Here is a 22755-nt window from a genome sequence, read left to right on the forward strand (position 1 = left end):
ATAATGTTCTTAAGATCGTATTTAGTGGGCTGGGGGAAAAGTATCCTCACTCTATCAAACATGAGTTAAGTTTACCATGGTACATGAGAGCCGTTTATTATCACACGCCTGCTTCTTCTTTCTTCCTCCTTTAGTTCTTCGGTTCTAGCGTCCAGCGCCATTCCCTGACCTCAAAGAAGACTCAATTTAATTTTAGAACTTAGTGGTCTCCAATTGCACTGTTTCAAGGTCGTATTGTTCCAGCACATTTGGATGTCTCTTCCATGTCCAAGTCAAACACCCAAGTGTGCCTGGCCGCTCCTACAGTCCTTTCGTATTCAAGCAAAATAGTATCGTTTGATCCTTTTTTTTTTAAAGGGTGAATGGTTCATTCAGAGTATGCTTTAAGTGCACTGATACGGGACAGTGACCACTCCAATACTTGAACCTGAGCCCTTAGATAAGTTGGACCATCTTGCCGCCTAGTACACTACCAACCCTCGAGGTATTGTTTGATCTCTTGCAATGGGTTACTTTACATGTCATGCATGCCAACCTACAATAGTCATTGCATCATTTATTGTATTGACTTAGGTCTTCGCTTTATGCAACAAGAATCATAGACTTCTCATTTTTTTCCTTGCCCTAGGGTCTAGGGCTACTTTGGCTTTTAGTAGAGGAAGTTGACACTGATAAGAATCCAACAAGAAACTAGCGTCCCATGAACTATGGTTTTAACCAGCTACACCAAACCTCATGGGGTGTAAAAAAACAACCAAACTATCTGACAAACCTAAGTAAGATCATCTATGATAGATGTTATCTAAGACCACTTGTCTAGCTATCGAAAAGACCATTCATGAATGATGGGAAAGTTTATCCGACGATAAATTGTTTGGTGTCTTGGACCTCTGTATGGGCCAGACACCTTTTCTTTTTAGTGAAGTGATACTTGGTCTAGTCAATCAAACGCGGTACATAAGTAACAAATGTACTGCCCTAGTTAAAAGTAAAACGATGTTTTCCTATACTGGTTAAAGTTTTTAGTTGCCGGATATTTACTAATATGGGAGGTGATCAGTAAAAATTGGAATGTATGGGCGTGTATTGTTTATAGTCTCGAAATTTGAGCGTGTCGTTGTAAAATTCGTAATTTGTAAAAGGAAAATAAATTTATCTGAAGAAAGGGGGTAGGCCGCCCGATTCGCGATCCCGCTCCCGCTCTTTCCCTCGGTGCTGTCTGCCTTCTTCGTCCTCCTCCGGTGGACGGTTCTGCTCCCGGTGAGATTTTTCGCCAATGTCAGGCAAAATTTTCGGCCAGTTATAGGTGTGTTATCTTTTTCTTTCCGTTTCTCCCTGTTTTTTCTCCACTTGATACGTCTTTCCCCTTCCTCCTCTCATTTTCCCTCCTTCTACTACTTCCTGGTCTTGGTCTTGTTCTTATTATGCTTTTTTTTCCTTCCTTCCTTTATTTTGTTCATTCTTTTCTTATTTTTCTATCTTCCTTTCTTTTTCCTCTTCTTTAGCCACTTTTTCTTCCACCCCCTATTTCATCTTGGTCCTTTTGCTCGTTTTTTTAATTTTTGCCTTCCGCCTCTCTGTTTTTATTTCTCAGAATGATATGAACTCCATGTTCTCTTGCTTTGCAAGATTGAACAGGCTCAACTTAAAGACTCGCATGAATTTTGATTTGTCATACTACCGTGCCGCCCGTTTGCTGATATCAAGGAGCATTTTTGCTTGTTGTTAGCTACTTTTGTTACTATTTTTTTGGTTTCTCATGCTTGGTGGTACATGTTTAAACAAATCAAGCGATTGCATTATTTTGATTCTTCAACCTTGGGCCCATGATATTGGACCTCACAGCAAAGAGCGTATGTTATTTTATTAATTAGATATTTAGGGCATGCTATATTTGATTGTTCTTTTTTTGGGGAGATCATTTTCACATAGAAATAAACTTGGAGAACCGTTATTTGGTCGACTGACTTTTACCAGATTAACTATAAACCTCTTGGATTATTATGTGGAGTTGCATTTTTTTTTATCAAGCTTCTTGATCCGTGTCTCAGAGTAGGTGATTGTAAAGCCTTATGTATTCATATAATCTCTCATATGTTATCTGCTATGGATTTATCAGAAGGCAATCTTCTTCTTAGGGGTGACAGACATCCGAGATGTTTTCTCCAAATGCATCCTATTATAGTGCATTTCCGATTTTGTTTTTTTGGGTGGATTGAGTATTGTGTACCAGCTTCTCGTTGTTATAGCAGAAGATGCCCTTTCTCTTTAAGTTACAAAACAGCTCATCTATGGGACTACTCTTTGTACTTTTTTATTTGTTGTTTTTGGTAACTTAGCTGGGGTTACCTCTGGTTAAATTTGGATTTTAGCTCTTTAATTATCACAACTGATTGTGGTTATGTTAAAATTTGTTTGTTTTTACTATCTTCCATTACTTCAGTGTGAAATTTTGTGACGCTTGATGGTGTAATCTTCAGCTTTGGAGAGGATCAACTTGAAGAAGAGATGGATTTGATTTTGTACTGATGGTCTAGTATGTGGAGCATTTGCGAAAAGAAGAGACATATTCTCCTCAAATAAGTTCAGCAGCTTGTTTCATACAAAAGCATGAAGCGTAAAAGAGGATTGAAAACCAAGCACAAAAAGTCATCTGTTATTGAAAACAAAGCACCATTCTCCATTGTTGCTGCAAAAGAAGACGAGTCTGTTGCTGATGATACATGTGTCAATAGTGAAGGAGCCTTGAATTCTCGAAGTGAAAGTGGATCACCATTTCTAGGAGCTGGTGAAATAAGCAGTGATAGACACCATGGCTTGGAGGACATCAAGGAAAAGGCACCAGAAAGACCAGGATATGGGCGTGTGAGGGTGAAGCTTAAATCATCAAAATCCATTGGTCTCATTCAAGAAGCAGTTCAGAACAGTCCAACGGTCTCTTTGCATGGGGATATTTTACCTAATGAGAGACTTGAAGATGGAACTAATCCTTTGTCTGAGTCGGAGACTGTCTCTGGGAAGTCCTCAAAAAAATTTGGTAGCATAAAGATCAAGTCGTCAAGGAGTTCTGGTACATCAAGTGCTTCATTTCCCGATAAACACAGAGGTATTACAAAGTTTCCTCCAGTAGCTCGTAGTGGTTTCTTCCAGAAAATTGTCATGTCATAGATGCGACATTGACAGGTGAACCGCATCCAGTGGCAGACCAAACTAATCTGCGGGAGATTTGTAAAGACCCTCGGTACAATGAAAGGGAGTTGACTGCTGCTCTTGGGGTAGTTTACATAAGTGGCATTCCACTACTAATCTCATCTTTTAAACATTTAGGCAGTATCACTAGATTTTTTTTTGTATTTGGTATCTTATTGTCTTTCATTGCAGGTGATTAAGAAAATTATGAAGATGGATGCAGCACAGCCTTTCAATACTCCAGTTAATCCTGTTGCATTGGGAATCCCTGTATGTATTCAATGAGCTGCACCTTCTCATTTTTGTTGCTGGCATATATGCCTGTTGGTCCATCATGTTATTTTATAATTTAGGTTTGTTTCCTATGCCAAGAGCTTTTCTTGTGGTCCTTTCTTTCTGAAATATCTTCAAGTATTATGTGATAACTGAAAATAACGGAGAACATGTTGGTGAGGCCATCAGGAAACTTGCTGCTCCTAAACCTTGTGAGACAATAATCCAAGTGAAACTTTTCTTTTGTTTTTTTCCCATCCTTAGTTTGCATTGGTTTGACTTGGTGGAATGTCTGCATGTTTTCTTAAACATGTATCTTTCTTTTATCTGGATTCATGTTCAGTTGCTGATCTCATAAATTGATGATTGCTCTAGGATTACTTTGATATTATTGACACTCCAATGGACTTCGGCACCATATGTGCTGAACTTGAATTTGGAAAGAAATATATGAATTCAGAAGATGTGTACAAGGATGTGCAATACATATGGGGAAATTGCTATAAGTATAACAATAAAGGTGATTACATATTAGATCTCATGAAGCGGGTGAAAAAGAATTTTGCAAAATATTGGACAGCTGCTGGCTTATACAGTCCAAAAAAAAGCAATGGTAAGCTTTGTGATATTAAGTTCCCGTTCTTTTCAAATTTCCATTCATTTAATGCGCTTAGCTTTCATGGTTAACCATGCTTGTCTACTCTTTTATCAGTATCCCTTTGCTTTTCTGTCATCTGTCTTGCCTTGTCTTTATAAAAAGTTTTGCTTGTGCTTTATGATCTGTAATTTGTTTATGAGAAATGCTGGCAAACCTATCCCTGTCAAATGAATATTTGATCTGCAGAAATATTGCTGTGAGAAGTTACTTTCTGGTTAGTTAATTCCTTAGATGCAATGGTGATGGATTATCTCCAGTAGGTACATGTTATATTCCCATTATTTAGCTGTGCGGTATGTTGTATATCAATATTATGAACATTTTCAAATCTATTTTCTGCTAAAAGTTCATAGATTATAATAGAAAGAACCAGTGTCATAGCCTGATGGAATGCTCTGCACATGATTATATGTCTATGTATTACAAGAAGTGAATGCTCATAGATGAAACTCTTTTGCTGTTTCAACATGAGGGAGTACTTTGAACAAGATTGATGTACTCTTGCACTAGGCAGGAAAATAATTCTTTTCCTATTTTCTTTTAATCTTCTTGAGGTTTAGGAAGGCATCAGGAAGAGTGGCTTAGGAACAGACGTACTGGACACAAATAGGCATGAAAATCACTTTAAAGCTTAAATTTTAGAGACAATTTTTATGAAATAATTATGAGTGATGTTTTTTTAAACATTTTAAGAGAGACAAGGATAAATTTTAAGAGAAAAAGCATGCAAGTAAAAAAAAAAACTGATTAGCAATAAAATAAAATATTTTCATTTCATGTATTACGAAGTTACAAACTAAACTGTCTATTGCAGCTACTTCCTTTGTTCAAGGAAGGGAAAGCTTTGAGTTTCAAAGATGGCTCAAAAGTGAGTAGTTATAATGGGCACAGTTTATTTTTTCATTATATAGGGCAGTGTCCCAAAAGACACATTTTTTTTGAGAAAAACACGATACATAAATTGCCGTTTAAAACTAAAACGAAATGCGTTTTTTTAAAAAAACGTTAAAACTGAAAAAAATGTGTTTTTAACACGTTTTTTCCTTTTATTCATGTTTTTAATGCCGAACAGTTTTTTCATTTTATATTTTATATTGTTGCAAATGTACTTATTTTTTGATGTTTTTATTATTAGTCTCTCACTTATTTTATTTTTCCTCATTTTTATTTTTTTTTTAATTTTTAAAATTCACCAAATGTTACCCTTTTTTTCAAATTTGCTGTATTATACTGGAGAAAAACCTTGCCATTTAAAACTCCAAAACGTTATTTGTGACTATGATATAGGGTTTGGTGAAATATGTGACTCAGAAAATTTGAGAATTCATGAAAATTACTTCTCCCAGCCAATCAAGTTGAACAGTGCATGTGTTGCCACCTCAAAGGTAACTTTTCAAAAAGGTGAATTCATGGCTTTAGACCTTTGGCTTTTTAGTTTATAAAGGTATTTTTGAATCTTTGATGTGGAAGCATTGAAGTTATCTGATCAGCTTATAATGTCACACCCCGACCTTTTAACCCTCAAACCTTTTTTTTTTTTCTAAACATAAAGCATCGAGGTGTGACTACCCAACAATTCAAAAAGACGATGAGCCAAACAATTCAAAACAATGGGGTGAACTTTCATTTATATAACCATTTTGTTTCATACAAATTCACATCTATGTGCATGACCAAAATGCCCCAAAATCATAACATTGATGCCTAACAAAAAGAAGACATCAATAAACCAAAACATGACGCGCCGGCACTACAAACGACAATCCCAAAACCTCCCCAGTAGGACGTGAGTGAAGCCATCTGCTCAACCTGTTGCACCGGGTCCGCCAAAACCTGAAAAAGAAAACAACTGAAGGCTCAGCCTTCGCAGTATGACAACAAGCCAGGAAAATGCCAAACCCTCTCAAGTAAGGCTCAAATAAAAGATCAAATATCAACCCATCTATTGTCATGTCGTGTCAGAGTACGACACGGAAAAGCCACTTGATGGCCACACTAACACAACATCAGTCACATGCGAAGCATGCTCAAACATAACACTTGCATTCATATCATTCATATATACGTCAGTCACATGCATTCTATCATACACATTACATTTTCATTAACTTTAGTGCATTAACAGTTCCTGTGGGTGCAACACAGGCACGTGCACACCGCGGGCGGCCTACAGTCGAGAGATAACCCCCGTGGTGGCCCATAACAGTATGAATTCATTTTACCCGCTGCAGCAGTAGAGCACTCATCCCTGGATGTGTAAAGTCCAAGGTGAGATACTCAGCCTTCCCTATGACACCCAGGTTGGGAAGGCGGGAGCCCAACGCTCCAAGCACAACACACAACAGAACCCTGGGGCCTTGCACCGCCTGCGCTCTGACAGGCGAGACCAGTAGCGAGAACGTGACGTCTCCCAAACACACAGCCACATCCCACTGGCCTCTCATCTCTTATCATTTCGTTTTTTTTTATCATTATCATTATTCATTCACAAGATGACTGGCTAGCACATGAGGTTAATACACCCTACGAGTGCACTTACACCTCCCAATGCCTCTACACGAGGTCTATACATACAGTAACAGTCATTGCTAGCCGTCATACAGTACGGGTACAACTACCCTCTATTTCATCCATTTGCATCGTTGCCCATGGCAATGCATATGCAACAACGTACACATTCATATCAATCATCACATCAATCCTCACATCAATCCTTTGAAAAACTTAGCCAATCCACAGAGAGTAGTCTCGATCTGCGGTTGGCTCGTAGCTGTACTATGCAGTTATCATTCTATGATGCTTTCTAATGCATAATTGGGGTCGAGGAGACACTCGACTCGATACCCCGCCTCATCTGTCCTAAACAGATATCAATTTTAGCATGCACATGCCAATGCGTAACATTTTCAAAACAAATGACTAATAATCTTTCTGACCCATTCATATCATATAAGCAACATACATATACTCATTCACAAAGCAGTCAATCAATTAACATCACAATCCTAGGATCCCTTGATCCTAGGAGCACACAATCACACATTTGCCCCAGGCAGAGATTTGCCTGGAATGTCGCCATACCTGTGGCGTGCTCACCAAATTCTTCAAAATGCCTCAAGCTTCGAACTCAAGGTTGACGGGATATGCCCGGTGCACCTGCAAACATAAACAAGAATAAGGTTTCTACTAGATACCTACACAAAAACGAACAAATACAAAATAAAATCCTTGAGGCACGTGTCGTCGCCTCAAGAGGGTGTCGACAGGTAGTGTCGACCAACAAGCTCTCCAATAGGCCTCCTCCTATACGTCTTGACGTTGCCTCGAAATATCAAATCCCTCAACCATCAATCAATTCATCACTAATTCCTTCCTCAATAACGTTCTTTAATTAAGACATCAACCCCAAAGTCACATCCAAATACGTATATTTTCTCTAATTAACTTCATGATACACCCGTTCACAGAAGTCTGCGCTACACTCCCTAAGACAGTTCTAAATCTTCCCCACAACCTCACAATCTCTACCATGCTTCCCTAATGCTTCGAAAATTAATCCATCATGTTTAAACGATCAACAAACACATGAATCATCGCTTCTCCATCATAACCCTACATTTTCCCCAAAAGCAAAATCGTTAACATGCATCCCAAAACATCAATTCTAAGCCCTAGCATGCACAAACAATAATTATACATGCTCTAAAAGATAATATTCAATAATTTGGGCTTGATTAGGTCCCGCTCACCCTAAATCAAGAATCTGAACTGCTGCAATGCCTCCGACAGTCACCTCAAGCGATCAATCGGTCCCCGAACGGCAAAAATCGTGCTAAACCTCCACCACCAACACTGCCTACTCGCTGCTAGGAGGGAAAAAACACGTTTCTCAAGCTGGAATCCTAACAAACAAAGCTGAAAACTGTGAGGGAGTGCTCGATTGGGATAAGGGGAAAAACAATTAGAAAAGAAATGGGGAGAACGAGCTCACTTAGGGTACGTGAGGCAAGGGAAGACAAAGAGAGAGAGGTTCGGACAGAAAAAGGGAAGAAGGGCAGTGAGGGGAGAGGACGAGAGAGAAGAGCGAGTCGGTGGGAGAGTAAGGAGAGGGACCATGCGGGAGAGGGCTATCGGAAAGGGGGAAAGAGAGGGGCGAGGGAGAGGAAGAGAGAGAGCATTCGGTAGGGAGGGCAAAGGAACATGAGAGTGGCGGAGAAGGGAAACAAAGAACGAGAGAGGGAGAGAGTTTTACCCAAGCGCCGCCGCCTCAGCCGCCGTCGTCGCCGCTCGCCGCCGGCACCTCCCCCATCTTCTTCTTTTTCTTCTCTGCGTGGATCTCCCTAGCGGCAAGAACGGCAACGAAAAGGGGGAGAGCGAGATGAGGACGAGGGAGAACAGCCCTCGTCAGGCTCTCCCGCGGGTAAGCTGCGGGTCCGGGTCTGGGTCCCGACCCGACCTGCCCAAAAAAAATAACGAGCGTTACATATAAGGTGGCTTCGAGTAGTTCTTGTAAATTCTCATGTTTCATATTTTGTTATCCTTAGGAATGCAATAGCTCCTGGGCCACATTAATCAACTCTAGAAGGAAGCATAAGCTAAAATTAATCCGAGAAAAGGAAAACTGATTGAAGGGAGCATATAAAGACCAACAGCTGGAGTAGAAAGTTCTAAAATTAGAGAAAAAGCAATTAGAGAAAAAGCAATGTGAGCTTTTATCATTGAACTCATGAAACTTCTGTAATTCACTAAGTTGGTTCCCTTCTTCTCTTTAGTTTAGATAAATGTTCTCCAACCGTTTATTTAACTGCTTCTGGTTATCTTCATTTCAAGTGAAATCTTGGTCTCTGTTATCTTCTTGGTATACTTAACATGGGGAACCTTAATAAACTTCAACTTCTTTGCAGTCTATATTGTAAGAATGCATCCAGCAAGTAGCAACTATGATACTAAATGAAGTTGTGGATGAATGTATTATTGCTTTGGTTACTCATCTATTTTATCTGGTCAAGGGACATAAATATTGACCTTAAAAGGTTCTTCTTTCGTAGGTAGATAATTTGCCAGTGATCAACATACGGTTCTGGAAAAAATGGAATACTGAAGCTTGTGTTTATTCTGAAAATTGTTATTTCCTTCTAGAATTCTGATTGGTTAAAAGTTATAACTTAAACCATATCTTAGGCATGCTTTAAGGGGAATAGGAGCTGTACATTGTATGATTGTAGTTGCCTAAATTTTTTATCTGAAAGTACTGCTTCTATGGCAAGACATTGATCAAGATACTGGTTTATTTGAAGATGTGCGACAAGGTGATAATCCAAAAGCCAACATTTCTGAAGAAGCATATGGAAGAAGAAGTGATGTGCTAGACCTGCCTGTGACGTCATCTGCTGCAAGTCATAGCTTACAAGAAAGCCCAACTGGTACAGTGAGGCTAATACTTTTTGGGACAAGTAAAACCTTATTTATGGTGGTCTTTATGTTGTTCATCACGGGAAGGAATTTTTGTATGAGATTTATTAAAGTCAGAGACTATTAGGTGTTATTATTAATTAATGTGAAGCTATATTTGTATTCCTGTCAGAGTAGACTCAGTACTCTGATATTGTATTATGGGACATTGATGCACAACGTGTTCTTTCAGACCCTTGGTGCCACATGGTTTGATACGAGAATAGGAAAAACAGACAGCAACTGTTTTTAAGTTGCTGAAACACTGGAAATACAATCATTGACACAAGCAAAAAGGAAAAGAAGAACTATAATGTCCGTAAAATGTGATCATGAAGCAAGTGGAGCATGAATAGGTTATAGTAGAAATGGGTCATAATGATTTTTTCTTTAAACTTCGAAAAATAATGGGATGCATCTAAGGCACTCTATAAAATCATAACTTGGCTGGCATAGTAAGTCTATGAGTCAATTAATGCATATTACAAGCTACATACACACATAAAACACAATATTTTTGCAGTCAAGCATCATCTTTTTCCCCCTTCTAACTTGAAGTGATCTAGGTTCCAATCTACATGAGACCGAAAGCACCCCAGTTGAGGTTGGCGCACTTACAAGCCAGGTGAAAAGCGCTTCAAGTAAGCAAAAGGGACGCAGGCATCACGGGTAAGTCCTCTTCTCAAGCAGTGAAAACCCCAACCTGAAGCTCACCTTGCTAATCCATGTGGTTAATCTTACAAAGACTAATCTAAAGTATCGTATGCGTATTGTAAATTTTTTTTTAATTAAAAAAATTCAAAAATAGAAAAAAATAGAGAAAAATCCGATAAAAATAAAGAAAAATAAAGTTATGTTTTTTTAATGAAAAAACATGTTATACATAATGACAGGCTTATTATAGGTATGAAGTTACTTCACAAACATTAATAAGTGGTCATAATATCATATAGCAACACAACATGAACTAAGACATTAAGAAACATAATTTATAAGATGATCCACATAATAACTCATAAGTCATAAGATCCAGAACACATCAAAAACCAAGTTTTACGTACACTATACATCACATCACAAGACAAAATTGTTCAATGTTAATGAAAAGAACAGATGAAAACAACTTCATTCATAATCTTTATCATCTCATTCTCATTTTCATCTTTCGTAGAAGATATAAACCCTCTTTATCTAAACAACAATCAATCATCCATGCATAAATCATTAAATCTGCCCTCAAATTGACGATTTCATGGTGAAACTGATTATTCCTTTTGAAAATTGCCCCAATCTCTCCCTTCTTCAACTATTAGATATGTTCAGAAATGAAGAGGGAGGCAAGTTTTAAAAATTAGTTTGAAAAGGGTGGTTTTAAGTTTTAACCCAATATTTTTCAAAATAGACATGTATAGTGCGATATGAGGTGTAGTGTGCTGTATCAGATGATACAGGCTGTGCACGATACATGTGATACACATACGATACACCACTTATTTGCGATATAGGTGGTGTATCGTATCGTAAATTTAAAACGATACGGTATGTATCATATGATATGGCTTTGTATCGTACAATACACACAACACTGGTTATTAGTATTGATGAATATCGCAGCATCTCATTTAAATCTAGCGTGCTGATAAAAATCTTATTCAATTTCTTGTGTTCCTGATGTTCTGATATTAGTTTCTAGTTGTTTTTAAGTACAAAAGTATGAAGTGGGACAATTTATCCCCAATTTGGCTTGGTGGATATTGCCCGGTATCATACACCCAGCAAAATGATGTTCAACTGGCAACATTGCATCAGAATGTATATGATAAATGTGCATGTGTGACGTCAATTAGTTTCTCTAGCATCAAGCAAGAACTCACTAGCTTCTGCCTTATTGGGCTTTATGAGTATTTCAGTTGAAGAGTTTGACCTCTTCACAATTGAACCATTTCCCTTTCTTCAAATTGTAGAATAAACAAACACAAGGCAGACTGTTTATGCGCTGTTTGTATTGCTAGGCGCCGGCGACATGAGCGTGATGTCAATCTGCTAATGCTTGAGAATCAGATTGAGACAAATGATGCCAATCAGCTACATGAGTTCAAGCCAGAGGTTGGAATATTTCCTAGATTGGATTGAGTATGCATTGGATTGAGTTATAAATAATCTTTTTGAGATACATAAGGAGTTTTCTATTGTTTTCAGCTTTCTCCTGCAGATTTATTAGCAAAATTCTTGCTTTTGGTTGGTGATGTGGTGTTCTTATTGATGCATTACAAAGCACAAGTGCTTATCCTGAATGATAGTGAAATTTTTGTGTCAATAATTTAAAATGGTAACCTCAGGCAGCTGTATAGCCTTAGGCCCTTAACCAATTATGTTACATGCTTCCTAAGAATGATTATAGGAAATGAACTCGTTCATGAATACAAAGTTACTCTGAGTGAGTTAAATCAGCCTGTGAAGTTTAAAACCATTAATTACTTATCAGTTTTCACAAATGGGAAATGAACACCCCCCACCACAGCCACACCTCCACCTCCTTCCCACTCCACAAAACAACAAACCTCCGTGTATTGTATATTATGATACGACATTGGGTGTAACTTACACCTTAAAACATCAAAAGATGTTAAAAAAGATGTTCTAAGTTACATAAAGTTTCTGGAGATTAAATGTTATGCTTTATGTGAAAAGCATTCTTACACATTTAAAGTAAAAAAATAAAATTTATGGCTGCTTTCAAGTTTCATGCATTAAAAATAGATCTTTCAGAGTTTTCTCTTGTTAGAGCTTGTGTTGTTCTAGAAGAAAATATGACCATAAGTTGCCAAAGACTCCAACGAGAAAGTCGTAGACTCATAGATAATGAAAAAACTTATTTGTTTTGATACAATTGAGTACTGGGAGTAATTTAAGTGGTAGTTTTGATTATTTCTAATAAAAACGTGCATGATGTATGTAACATATATTTATTATTATTATTTTTAATGTTTATACAATTCATGTTTTTAAATTTGTCTTATTATTTTGTATTTTTTTATGATTTAAAAAAAAGTTCTCAATTTTTAATATTGAAAAAATTAAGCATGCATTTTTCTCGTTACATTATGTAATGTATCTAACTTTGTAGTTTACACTTTACACCTAACTGTTTTTGTTACATTACACATCTTACAACATTGGCACTCCATAAATACCAGATGACATTATGAATTTCCAATACCATGAAATAGGGAAAGCAGCCAGACCATTATGAAATGTCGTTCTTCATGAATGCCAGCCAACGTTATGAATCTTCAGTGTAGTGTTATTGGTAGGCAAGTGGCATATTTCTCCCATCTAAACACATATAATATAATCCTTCTAAAGGAATGGATAAAGTTCCTATTTGTAACTTTTGAATTTGTCTCACCATAATATTTAGTAATGTTTTCGGTACGTGTGTAGACTTCAATGAGTTATTTACATGTAATTACAAAATTCATATGCTAAAAGTTATGATTGTTCAACTATTTCACATTTACAGATGTGGTCGTGCAGATAGTCTAGAGTAGTCTACATTCTTTATGTTCCTTTTTCTCATGATGTTGGGTACTTATTATCTTTGATAACTGGAAAATGTGATCCACATTTTCTTCTTCTTTTTATATTAGTACTTAAGGCGTTTCTTCAAAACCCTCACAATGCCTATGCTGTTGTAAGATAGCCCTAGCTAAGTGATCAGGTGCTTTGATGTGTGCATTTAGTAACATATCTGGTGATATTGGTACTGCAATAAAACCAACAGCATTTAGTAATTATTTCAAAGAAGAATATGTCAAGCTATAAGCAAGTGATTTTACTAAGCTGACATTGCATTTAATGCTGAAATTGTCCATTTTCCATACAATTATTAAAGTGGCCTGGATATAGAAGCTAAATTATATTATGAGTTCAAGGAACCATTTCTCATATTCAAAGTAATTAGAAAATTATACTCAGCGATTTTTTGATAGCATATAAAGAACAGTGTGCTTTGTAATGTTAGATGGATGGACAATCACAAGGGTAAGAACATTAGAAAACTTGTTGGTTTACTGCTCTTCAAGTGCTATGTTTGGAAGCCTGTAGAAACATCAGACAAAATAAAAGTGGGAAACTTTAGAGAGTTTTTTACTACATTTTTTTGTAGAATAAAAAAAATGTGCTAATTGATACTGATATTGGCCCCAGTTACATAAAGGCAGGAAATGTGTTGATGGATGATATGAATATGAAGAACTTGTATTAAACTCCTTGTGCTGCACACTGCATTGACTTAATGTTGAAAGATGTAGGAGGAAAACCAATTAGTGGTGCCCTTTATGTATTTGGCAATTGAAAAATCACACTCATGTGAATTGACTTAGAAGCATTTGAAACTGACTGGCAAAATGTACGTGTAGTATCTGGCTTTGTAAGACTTAGGTACATTAATGGTGCAATGGGCTTCTTGTAGAGAGTGGGGTTATTTAATGGAACTTCATTGTCAATCTTCATTTGCCACAAGCAACGTAATATTCATATCAACGATAACATGCATCAAAAGTTCGTTAAAACAGTCCTAAACCTTCCCCACATTATCAAAATCTCTTCCATGCTCCCTATCTGCTTCAAATATTAACTCATCATGCTAAAAATATAATTATATTCATACTTAAGGCAAAAATTCAGTAAAATTAGGCTTGTTTAGAGTCTTTAGACGTGCTTGCTCTTCTTACAGAGTCTAGCTGCTGTAGGTGTCCATGACAACCAGCCCAAATACTTGATCAATCGCCAACACCCTCTATTTGTTGGTATAAGGGGAGAGAGGTATTTCTTCAACTGCCCAAATCCAAAACAGCCCTTAAGAGCGTGAGAATGAGCAAGAGAGAGATCAAGAGAGATGTCTGATGATAGAAGAGGGCATCCGGTTGAGAGGGAGAGGGTTTGACTGAGCAGAGAGGTTGAGATCGAGAGTGAGGGAATGGGTGAGAGGTCGACAAAGGGTCCGGCCGAGGGAGATGCACACATGGAAGAGAGACAACGATAGAGAGACGAAGAGAGACCCCTCTATGTCAGGCCTCTTCACCCCGGTGCACTACGGGTCCGGGTTTGGACCCTGATCTATACCCGACCTGCCCACCAAAAACTCACACGTTACACTCTTATTGTTGCAACACTGTCATTCATTGCTATGCTATAGTTTCTCTTTCTCACTCGAAAAGAACTCAGCGTATGATTTATTATATTAAATAACAAAATTGCTATCAGTTATCTTAGTGATTCATATCGCAATCAGTGTCATAGATATCACGATATTAATGTGAAAAATAAGAAAAACGAAAAAAAGGAAAAAAATCACGTTATTTTGAAAAAATGAGAAAATATATCTATCATGTTAATTTCATAATTTTTTCATTTTCTATTTTTTTGCATTGATATTATCATGGATTCAAATTTGAACTTAAGCTAACTTATTTTTCATGATTAAAACATTTCTTTTGTCACTTTTATGTCATTTTTATTTATGTTTTCATATTAGTTTCTGATTTATTTCATTTATATATATTTTTTATTTTTTAAAGTCTTCTGAGTTTTTTTTGAGATTTTCCTTAAAAAAACAGCTTTGCCTTTAAAAACCAAGAAAAATCTTGCTGTTAAAAACCCGAGAATGATATTTGTGACTATGATCAAGATAATGACAAAAAGTGTAAATTACATAATAATACTATGTTAAAAAAGGCTCAAGAGCAACAGTTTGACAAGAATTTATATTTGCAATATGATTAGGTTGTTGATTTATTACCAAAGAAGGGTAGCATTGTAGTTGAGGGTACTTGTGGTCTATGTTGTCAAGGCACCCAGGCAGTGCCTGGGCACCAGGCAGGGCACCTCGGTGGGCTTAGGCGAGCCTAGGCAAAAAGGCGACCAATTTTTTAAATTTTTTTAATTGTGTTAATATGTCAAGTTATTTTGATTGACTATTTTTAACATTTGAAATGTGGAGAGTAGTAATATAACGAGCATAATCAAGTTAAACAATAAAAAATTAATTGTCGACTTGCATTGAATATGCAAAATCAATATATAATAAAAAAATTAACAGTGCATAATAGTATCCAAGCGTGTCCGCGTGTCGAAGCCGGTACGTGTCCGTGTCGCATAGGTGTGGACTGATGCTTAGTCCACGCATAGGCGAGGCCTTAACAAGATAGTTTATGGTTCTTACTCATGTTAAGCTTGAAGCGGGCTGGTTCTCTAATCTCTTCTCATGTTTTTAGTTTCCACATGAATGTCGCATTTTAGTTCACATTCTTTACACTTGGGAAACCAGCTTGTAGTATAACATGGCTTCTGCTGTATTTTGCTTGTCTAGCTTATACACCACATATATACTATATCTTTTGTTTCAATTGTGGATAGGGTGCTCAGATTCAGTTTCACTGTGGTCTGTTCTTTGTTTCTGTTGACTTTTTTTTTCTCTACCTTTTTATCTTTTATGGTCATGAGGTGAGACTGCTATCTTTCTTGTCCTAACCATATTGATGCATTCTATTTCATCTTTAAACCCCTTTTATTTCCTTCTTTATGTGATACAGTTGTAAAATATAGGTCTTTGCTCTTAAATGAATTTAAGATCTACTTTGTATCCCAGTTACATGTAATTGAAGTTTTATGCAAAAACATAAAAAGTAAACTGTAATCTGAGGACTTTGACATCTCAAATGTTCATGAGCTTTGTTCTCCATCATTATTTATTTGTTTCTTTATTTCTTTAGCTGCAGGAAAGTGATGGTTTTGAGAACACATGTGATGAGGAGATGGCTGTGGATCAATCTCTGGAGAATAAGTTGAATTCTGATCCTCCCGTTGATGATGTGGTTAATTTAAAGCACGTCCAGCAGTTTGAAGAGTATTCTTGCCCGGATGAGAATGGGGGCATTAATAACTCGTCAGTGATTGCAGCAGGGATTAATCCAAAAGAAAGTAATGGTGATCCAACTGAAGATGTTGTTCAAGTGAAGCACATTCGAGAACTTCAGATGGAAAAATTAGAGGAATTTGTCTTGCAAGATCAGAAAGATGATACAATGAATAGGCCAAAGAGAAGGAAAAATGATTTGATGGGCGAGGATCACGAAGAAGGGGACTATCTGCAAAAGGTTATTATCTTTTCCTTGTGTTGAGGAAGAAAATATTCTTGCACTAGTTAAAGTTCATGGTTTCTTTATTTTACTGCTTATCTCCATGATGTTCTGGAAATAATATGTGTCTTTTACTAACCTAATTACTCTTGCCCACCTATGTCATAGGTACAGGTGTGAGTGCGGCTGCAGACAATATATATATATATATATATATATATATATATATATATATATATATATATATATATATATATATATATAAAATCAGCTGAGATCCTCTAGCCATCTAGATGCCATTGCACCGGGCTGCGTGTGTGAGAGGCTGGGGCATCCGGATGGCTCGAGGAATCCATATATATCATTACAAATATCGTTTTCGAGAAAATCTCAGCGAGGTTTTTCTCAGGTATTTTTTGGCGAAGTTATTCTTCTCAGGCTATGTTGTAAAGGTGCCCAGACACTACCTACAATTTAGGTGATAGGCAACACCTAGTGCCTAGGTGGGCCTAGGTGTGAACCTAGGAAAAAAAGGCAACCATTTTTTAAAATTTTTTTTTAGTTATGTTAATATGTCAAGTTATTTTGATCAACTATTACTAATATTTGAAATGTGGAGAGTAGTAATATAACAAGCGTAGTCAACTTAGACACTAAAAAATTAATTGTTGACTTCACTGAATATGCAAAATCAATAGAAGAAGTTTTAACATTTCTCATTAAATGTAAACTAATACAAGAAACAAAAAAAACTAAATCTAATCTCTAAAAGAAGGAATGTAAATCCAGAAGAAGGCTTTAATCTATACTTAAGGACATAATATAATAAAAAACACTAACAGTACATAATAGTATACATATAAGTACACAATAGTAATACGTATAAGTACATAACTAAACTAAGGTATAAATATAACTGGTATCATAATACTACAGATTATGTAACAGGCTAACACTATATGCATATAATAGGTTGATGCAATACTATATAATAGGTATAACAGACTATACATAACAGTATATACATATAATATATACTACAATACAAATTGTATTACAATACAATTTGACATAATAGTAGATACAAAGTTTATAACAGGTATAACAAATTAACAATACATATTACATGATATAGGTACGTAACATTACCATACTAAAGTATACATATAAGAAGGATGAGGTAACACAGTACTATATAACAGACTGTGACTAACAGTATATACATATAACAGTATGCATATAACAGCATTAACAACAGAACAATACATAATCAATACAAAATAAAGTATATAACAATATATACTGAATTAAGATATTTTAATTGAAAAGGACTCTGCCTTTTCACTTTCTCATGGACTAGGAGTGCTGGGGGCTACGCCAGCCGAGGGGAGCCTAGGTGCCAACACATATCCCATCGCCTAAGTGGTGGACTTAGGCGACGAGTGTAGACTCATGCTTAGTCCATGCCTAGGCGAGGCCTTAAGAACATAGTTCTTAGGTAAATCTTGGGAAAATCTCGACAAGTTTTAGAAAAAAAAAATAGAAACCATGAAAAGCTTGACAAATTCAAAATTATTAAAATCGTGGGAAAAATCATTATAAATTCATGAGATTTTCACTTTTGATGAGATTTTCAAAATCTCATGTTTTTTTTCCTTTTTTTGTTTTATTTGATTTCTTGTAAATATTGCGAGCTTTTCGAAATAGTGCACTATTAAAAAGAAACTATAAATGCTGGGATGTCATATTGAAGATCAGACAGCCTTGGTGGGTAGTCTCCTGACATCCAGCTTTTAAGAGTCGCCATTCAAGGACTCTCTTTGTCTCTTATATATATATATATATATAGGAGCTGAAATCCGCGGGGCCTCTCATACACACAACCTGATGAGTACCCTAACTGGGAATGAAAATCATTTCTTGTTATGTGACTATTTTTCTTAAGACATGCCATTGTCTAGGATTCAGGATTATAACGTATTTATTTGATTTATCTCATGATTTTCACTGTAATGCTATATGACCACTGAATTTTATACTGATGGCTCCTAAAGTGAAGTCCATTGTCTGGTTCAATAAACAATGCCTCAGCGTTTTTCTCTTTGTGGTTTTGATTTGATGTGTCTCAATAAGTTGGTCACTTGGTCTTCATTTTATGTTACCTAGTTGATGTTGTTGGTACATTGATGAAGTTGTCATTTTGCAGACATTGATCTATACACACATGACTTGTATTGCAGGTTTCTTTAGCAAAGGATGACTCGTTGTCGCCTGAGGATATCCTTAATCTGCCATACTCTGGAGTCTTGCACATGTGTGGGACCTTGTTCTCTGTTGATGCCAGATCAGTTTGGAGTGGGCCTCACTCCTTGAATTATCGGAAGGTTCCCATTCGAGATAGTGCAATCCACTCTGCCATTGCAATGTTCATGGAAATTAATGAGCGTCAATAGCTCTGGATAGAGATGTATATTTGCCTTGTAGTTACTCGTTGCACTTAATTATGAATCTGTTGGCGGCATGTTCGAGATTAGCATGAGGAGGTAAAGATCCTCCCTATTGTGTCCTTTCACGTAATACAGATCTTTGTTGGTTAATGGCTGCTTTGCTTATTGGTATCTGCTTTCATGTAAATTTGGGTAGTTCCATGTGTTGATCATTTAAGTGACTCGCCTTCGTCTTGTTGATGCGCGATTGTAAGGAGATTGGACCTGACATGTAGGTAAGAGATTTGACCAGGCTTGTCATTTTTACTGGGGGTAGTCACGTAAAGAATTTGCTCTTTTAGCGTTTAAACATCTAAATAGCATCATGATCCTAAAAATAAAACAAACACGAAGGTAATGTGATTTGGATTTCAGAACTTATGTTTTTAGAATGAGATGTCATTCACATAGCATCCCCATTTGTATCATTAGACCATACCACGATTTATCATAAGTTGCATGATGCATGTTTCTTCAAAGATTTGATCATTAAGGCGAATCTGGATATTAAGGTTTCGGTTGGGCTGTAAATTTCTTGTTAAGTTTTAATTTTAGATTTCGGGACCTTAAAATTTTAGACTTAATATGTTAATGACAATAGTTAAGGATTAAAATTTTGAAAACCAAGGTTTAAAAGGTCAACGGGTTCCTAGTTTTAAGGTTCTGGGTAATAATGGTTTTGAAGTTAAAAGTTTTAGGCAGGTCTTGTCGGTAAGGTTTAAGTGAATTGGTTTGTCTTGAACTTGGGTTTCCAACAACTGTTATTATTGTTGTTATTTTTCTATTTTTAGGTGAAGTTTTACATTTTGTTGTTGATTTAGTTTCATGTCCATGGTTGAGCATTAAAATGGGTTTAACGTAATTTTGGGTTTTCACTTTTCTTCTGTGTATTTGGCTTTAACTCAGGGTTAAGTTTTATCCTAGCTTTGAGGTGTTTGACTTTCATTAATTGTTTTTTATAATTGAATAAAAAGGTTGGTTGATTTATGTTTTAAGCCTATGCTTTTAGGAGTTAAGGATTTTTATTTCTTAGGGGTTTCATGAATTGGATTTTTTGATGATTTAGTTCCATATCTGGTGATTTGACACATGAATTGGTCTCCGAGGTGTTGGTTTTTCTACATTATGCATTTTCCTAATCATACAATTCCTTAAAGTTTTTTGAAAAACTTGTTTTGAAATGTTTGTGCTTTTAGAAATTCCTTTAGAAGCATAAACGAAAGCTAGAAGACATCATGGCTAGTTAGAACTTCTTGGATTATTCCATATACCCAAATTAGTACTTAGGATGTAGCATTAAACTCGTATTGTTTGAATTCTAATTAAAGGTAAAATGTGTGCGTTAACGTGCATGCTTGATTTAACTGAGCTTATTTGAGGATTTTAAGGATGATTATTTATCCCCAAACTAAGGTTAGTATTTTGATGAACGTCTAATCCTCCTTGAATCTCAACTGAGCATAATGTGTGTAGATGCATTCAATGAAACAAACTAAGGCAGAAAATAGGCTAAATGATATACAATGATCGAATATCAACAACTTAGAGAGAGAGAGAGAGAGAGAGAGAGAGAGAGAGAGAGAGAGAGAGAGAGCTTTTAAATCTCAATTAAGCGTTGTGTATGCTAGTATGCTTAATTCAGGCATATTAAAGACTACATAAATATAAAATTTAAAGAGAGAGAGAGAGAGAGAGAGCTAACCCCTTTAATTTCTGAATAACAAGAAGATTAAATTATAAGCTAGTCTAAGCATGATAAAATAGATGACAAAGATTAAAATGAGAAAAAAGGAGTGGCGTATATCTGACCTCTTGAATAACTAGAATATGAAATTTGGAATAAATTAAAACTATGAGAGAGACTTTACCTAAGGGAGAACTTTGGAAGTCAATCAGGAGAGAAGGAAAGAGAGGAAGAAAAAAGGGAAAGAGAAGGGAGAACAAGAAAGGAGAGAGAAAATGAACAAGGAGAGAGCGTTGACGTTAATTTTGGGATACAACCAATATAAACGATCCACATTGCATTGGAGGTGAATATCAGGTGAAAGCAATTTAAAATAAACACATAAGAGAAATACTCTTGAGTATGACCAAAATCCCAGATGATTTGTCAGATAAACTGGATAGCTCATGAATTACCAAGAAGAATGACATAGAAATGCATGCCATTAGTTCATAGCAAGCAGACCAGATACTTTACAAAGCATTAACGGTCGCACATCAATTCCTGTGAATTGAGGGGAGGGAACATCCCATCAAGTAATAATACAGTACCAGATCAAAACAACACATCATCAACAGAACTTGATATTCACTGTGGATACACCAGATATATGTTCTTGAGTGGTAAAAGATTATGCATCATGAGATGTTCGGCATAACGAGACCGTTGTACAGTTTACGAGCAAAGTGGCATGGGGGCAACCCCTTTCGCGACCACATAACATTGTATTGAGCCCAGGAAAAAGCAGCAATAACAACATAATCCCACATTGTACTGTCATAAGGTGAGGAGTGGCTTCTCATTAGTAGCTCAAATGCGGAACACATTCTCTATATTACAAATTCTCTAAAGTCCTTCATAGAACTGTGCCATCCTCCTAAACCCCTTTTACAGTGGGCTCGACTGCTCTCTAGTTAGTATAATTTGTTCATAATATAAACTGGCGCTTGGTTGTTTTCCTCGCGAATCTCTTGCTCGTGTCGGATAGATTCCAACAGACACTTCAAACATCAAAGGTAGTTATAAATAAGTACAGGCTTGTCCACAATTGAAAGGTGCACAGAAGTCCATATGTCATGCACTAACGGGTGTGCATGGTGCATCCCGATATAAGCAACCATCTTTCATAAAAAAACGTCTTTTCTCCTATCAAACATCGAAGGTATTTATCAGGCTTGTCCGTCATTGAAGGGTGCATAGACCTATGTGCATGACACCTGCCCTATAAGTGAGCTATGGCCATCCTAAAAGTAAACTAAGGGCTGTGCACAGTTCATCCAGATATAAGTAACCATTTTTCATAAAAAAAACGTGTTTTTTCCTATCAAACATCTAAGGTAGTTATATGTATAAGCTTGTCCACAATTGAAAGGTGTACAGACCTGTGTCTTCATAACTAGCGGCTTTGCACAGTTCATTAAGTAACCATCTTTCATAAAAAAAACACATTTTCTTTTTTCTTTTAATTTCTCTATTTCTATATGTACATCAAGCCCTCTCTCTACTATATATATATAACTCAAGCCCTGCAGATGTTAGTTATTTTATAATAATAACAAAATAATAATAACAAAAACAACAACAACAACAATAATAATAATAGACATAGTTTGGCTCCACTCACCGTGAACAAACTTTGGACAATGAGCACCCACATGTTATCGGCATACATTAATGTGTCATGCACATAACAGGGCGCGCTTGCTAAGTGAAATCAAGAAATTTCACATCATCATCAATCATGCATACATTCTTTCACAAAGATACAGCCAGAACCAGGAAGGAGAGATAGTGGCATATATTTTCATCATGTTGGTGCCTTGCATGTATAGC

General features: G+C 36.4%; 1 protein-coding gene across 6 annotated transcripts; it reads left to right on the plus strand.

Annotated features, from left to right (window-relative positions):
* The first annotated feature begins 1158 nt into the window (after positions 1 to 1158).
* LOC116266919 (uncharacterized) lies at positions 1159 to 19333 on the plus strand. Of its 6 annotated transcripts, none has more exons than XM_031648414.2 (10): positions 1159 to 1260; positions 2481 to 3106; positions 3184 to 3275; positions 3382 to 3459; positions 3838 to 4075; positions 9418 to 9543; positions 10138 to 10240; positions 11536 to 11677; positions 16348 to 16731; positions 18954 to 19333. In XM_031648414.2, the coding sequence occupies exons 2-10, from the start codon at positions 2611 to 2613 to the stop codon at positions 19164 to 19166; spliced, it is 1872 nt and encodes a 623-aa protein (XP_031504274.1). In that variant the 5' UTR covers positions 1159 to 1260; positions 2481 to 2610; the 3' UTR covers positions 19167 to 19333. The 6 variants fall into 6 exon arrangements, with proteins under 6 accessions (XP_031504274.1, XP_031504273.1, XP_049937174.1 ...); XM_031648413.1 differs by having other exon boundaries at positions 1172 to 1306; XM_050081217.1 differs by having other exon boundaries at positions 1174 to 1306; positions 16354 to 16731.
* Positions 19334 to 22755: the final 3422 nt, after the last annotated feature.

Source organism: Nymphaea colorata, chromosome 13 (assembly GCF_008831285.2).
Source record: "Nymphaea colorata isolate Beijing-Zhang1983 chromosome 13, ASM883128v2, whole genome shotgun sequence".
Taxonomy (NCBI): domain Eukaryota; kingdom Viridiplantae; phylum Streptophyta; class Magnoliopsida; order Nymphaeales; family Nymphaeaceae; genus Nymphaea; species Nymphaea colorata.

What these genes read in the sequence shown, in the direction of transcription:
- LOC116266919 (XM_031648414.2), top strand. Translation starts at nt 2,611, where the DNA reads ATGAAGCGTAAAAGAGGATTGAAAACCAAGCACAAAAAGTCATCTGTT. An exon ending in AGTTGACTGCTGCTCTTGGG is followed by an intron (nt 3,276 to 3,381) that starts GTAGTTTACATA and finishes CTTTCATTGCAG; the next exon opens with GTGATTAAGAAAATTATGAA. An exon ending in TACATGAGTTCAAGCCAGAG is followed by an intron (nt 11,678 to 16,347) that starts GTTGGAATATTT and finishes TTATTTCTTTAG; the next exon opens with CTGCAGGAAAGTGATGGTTT.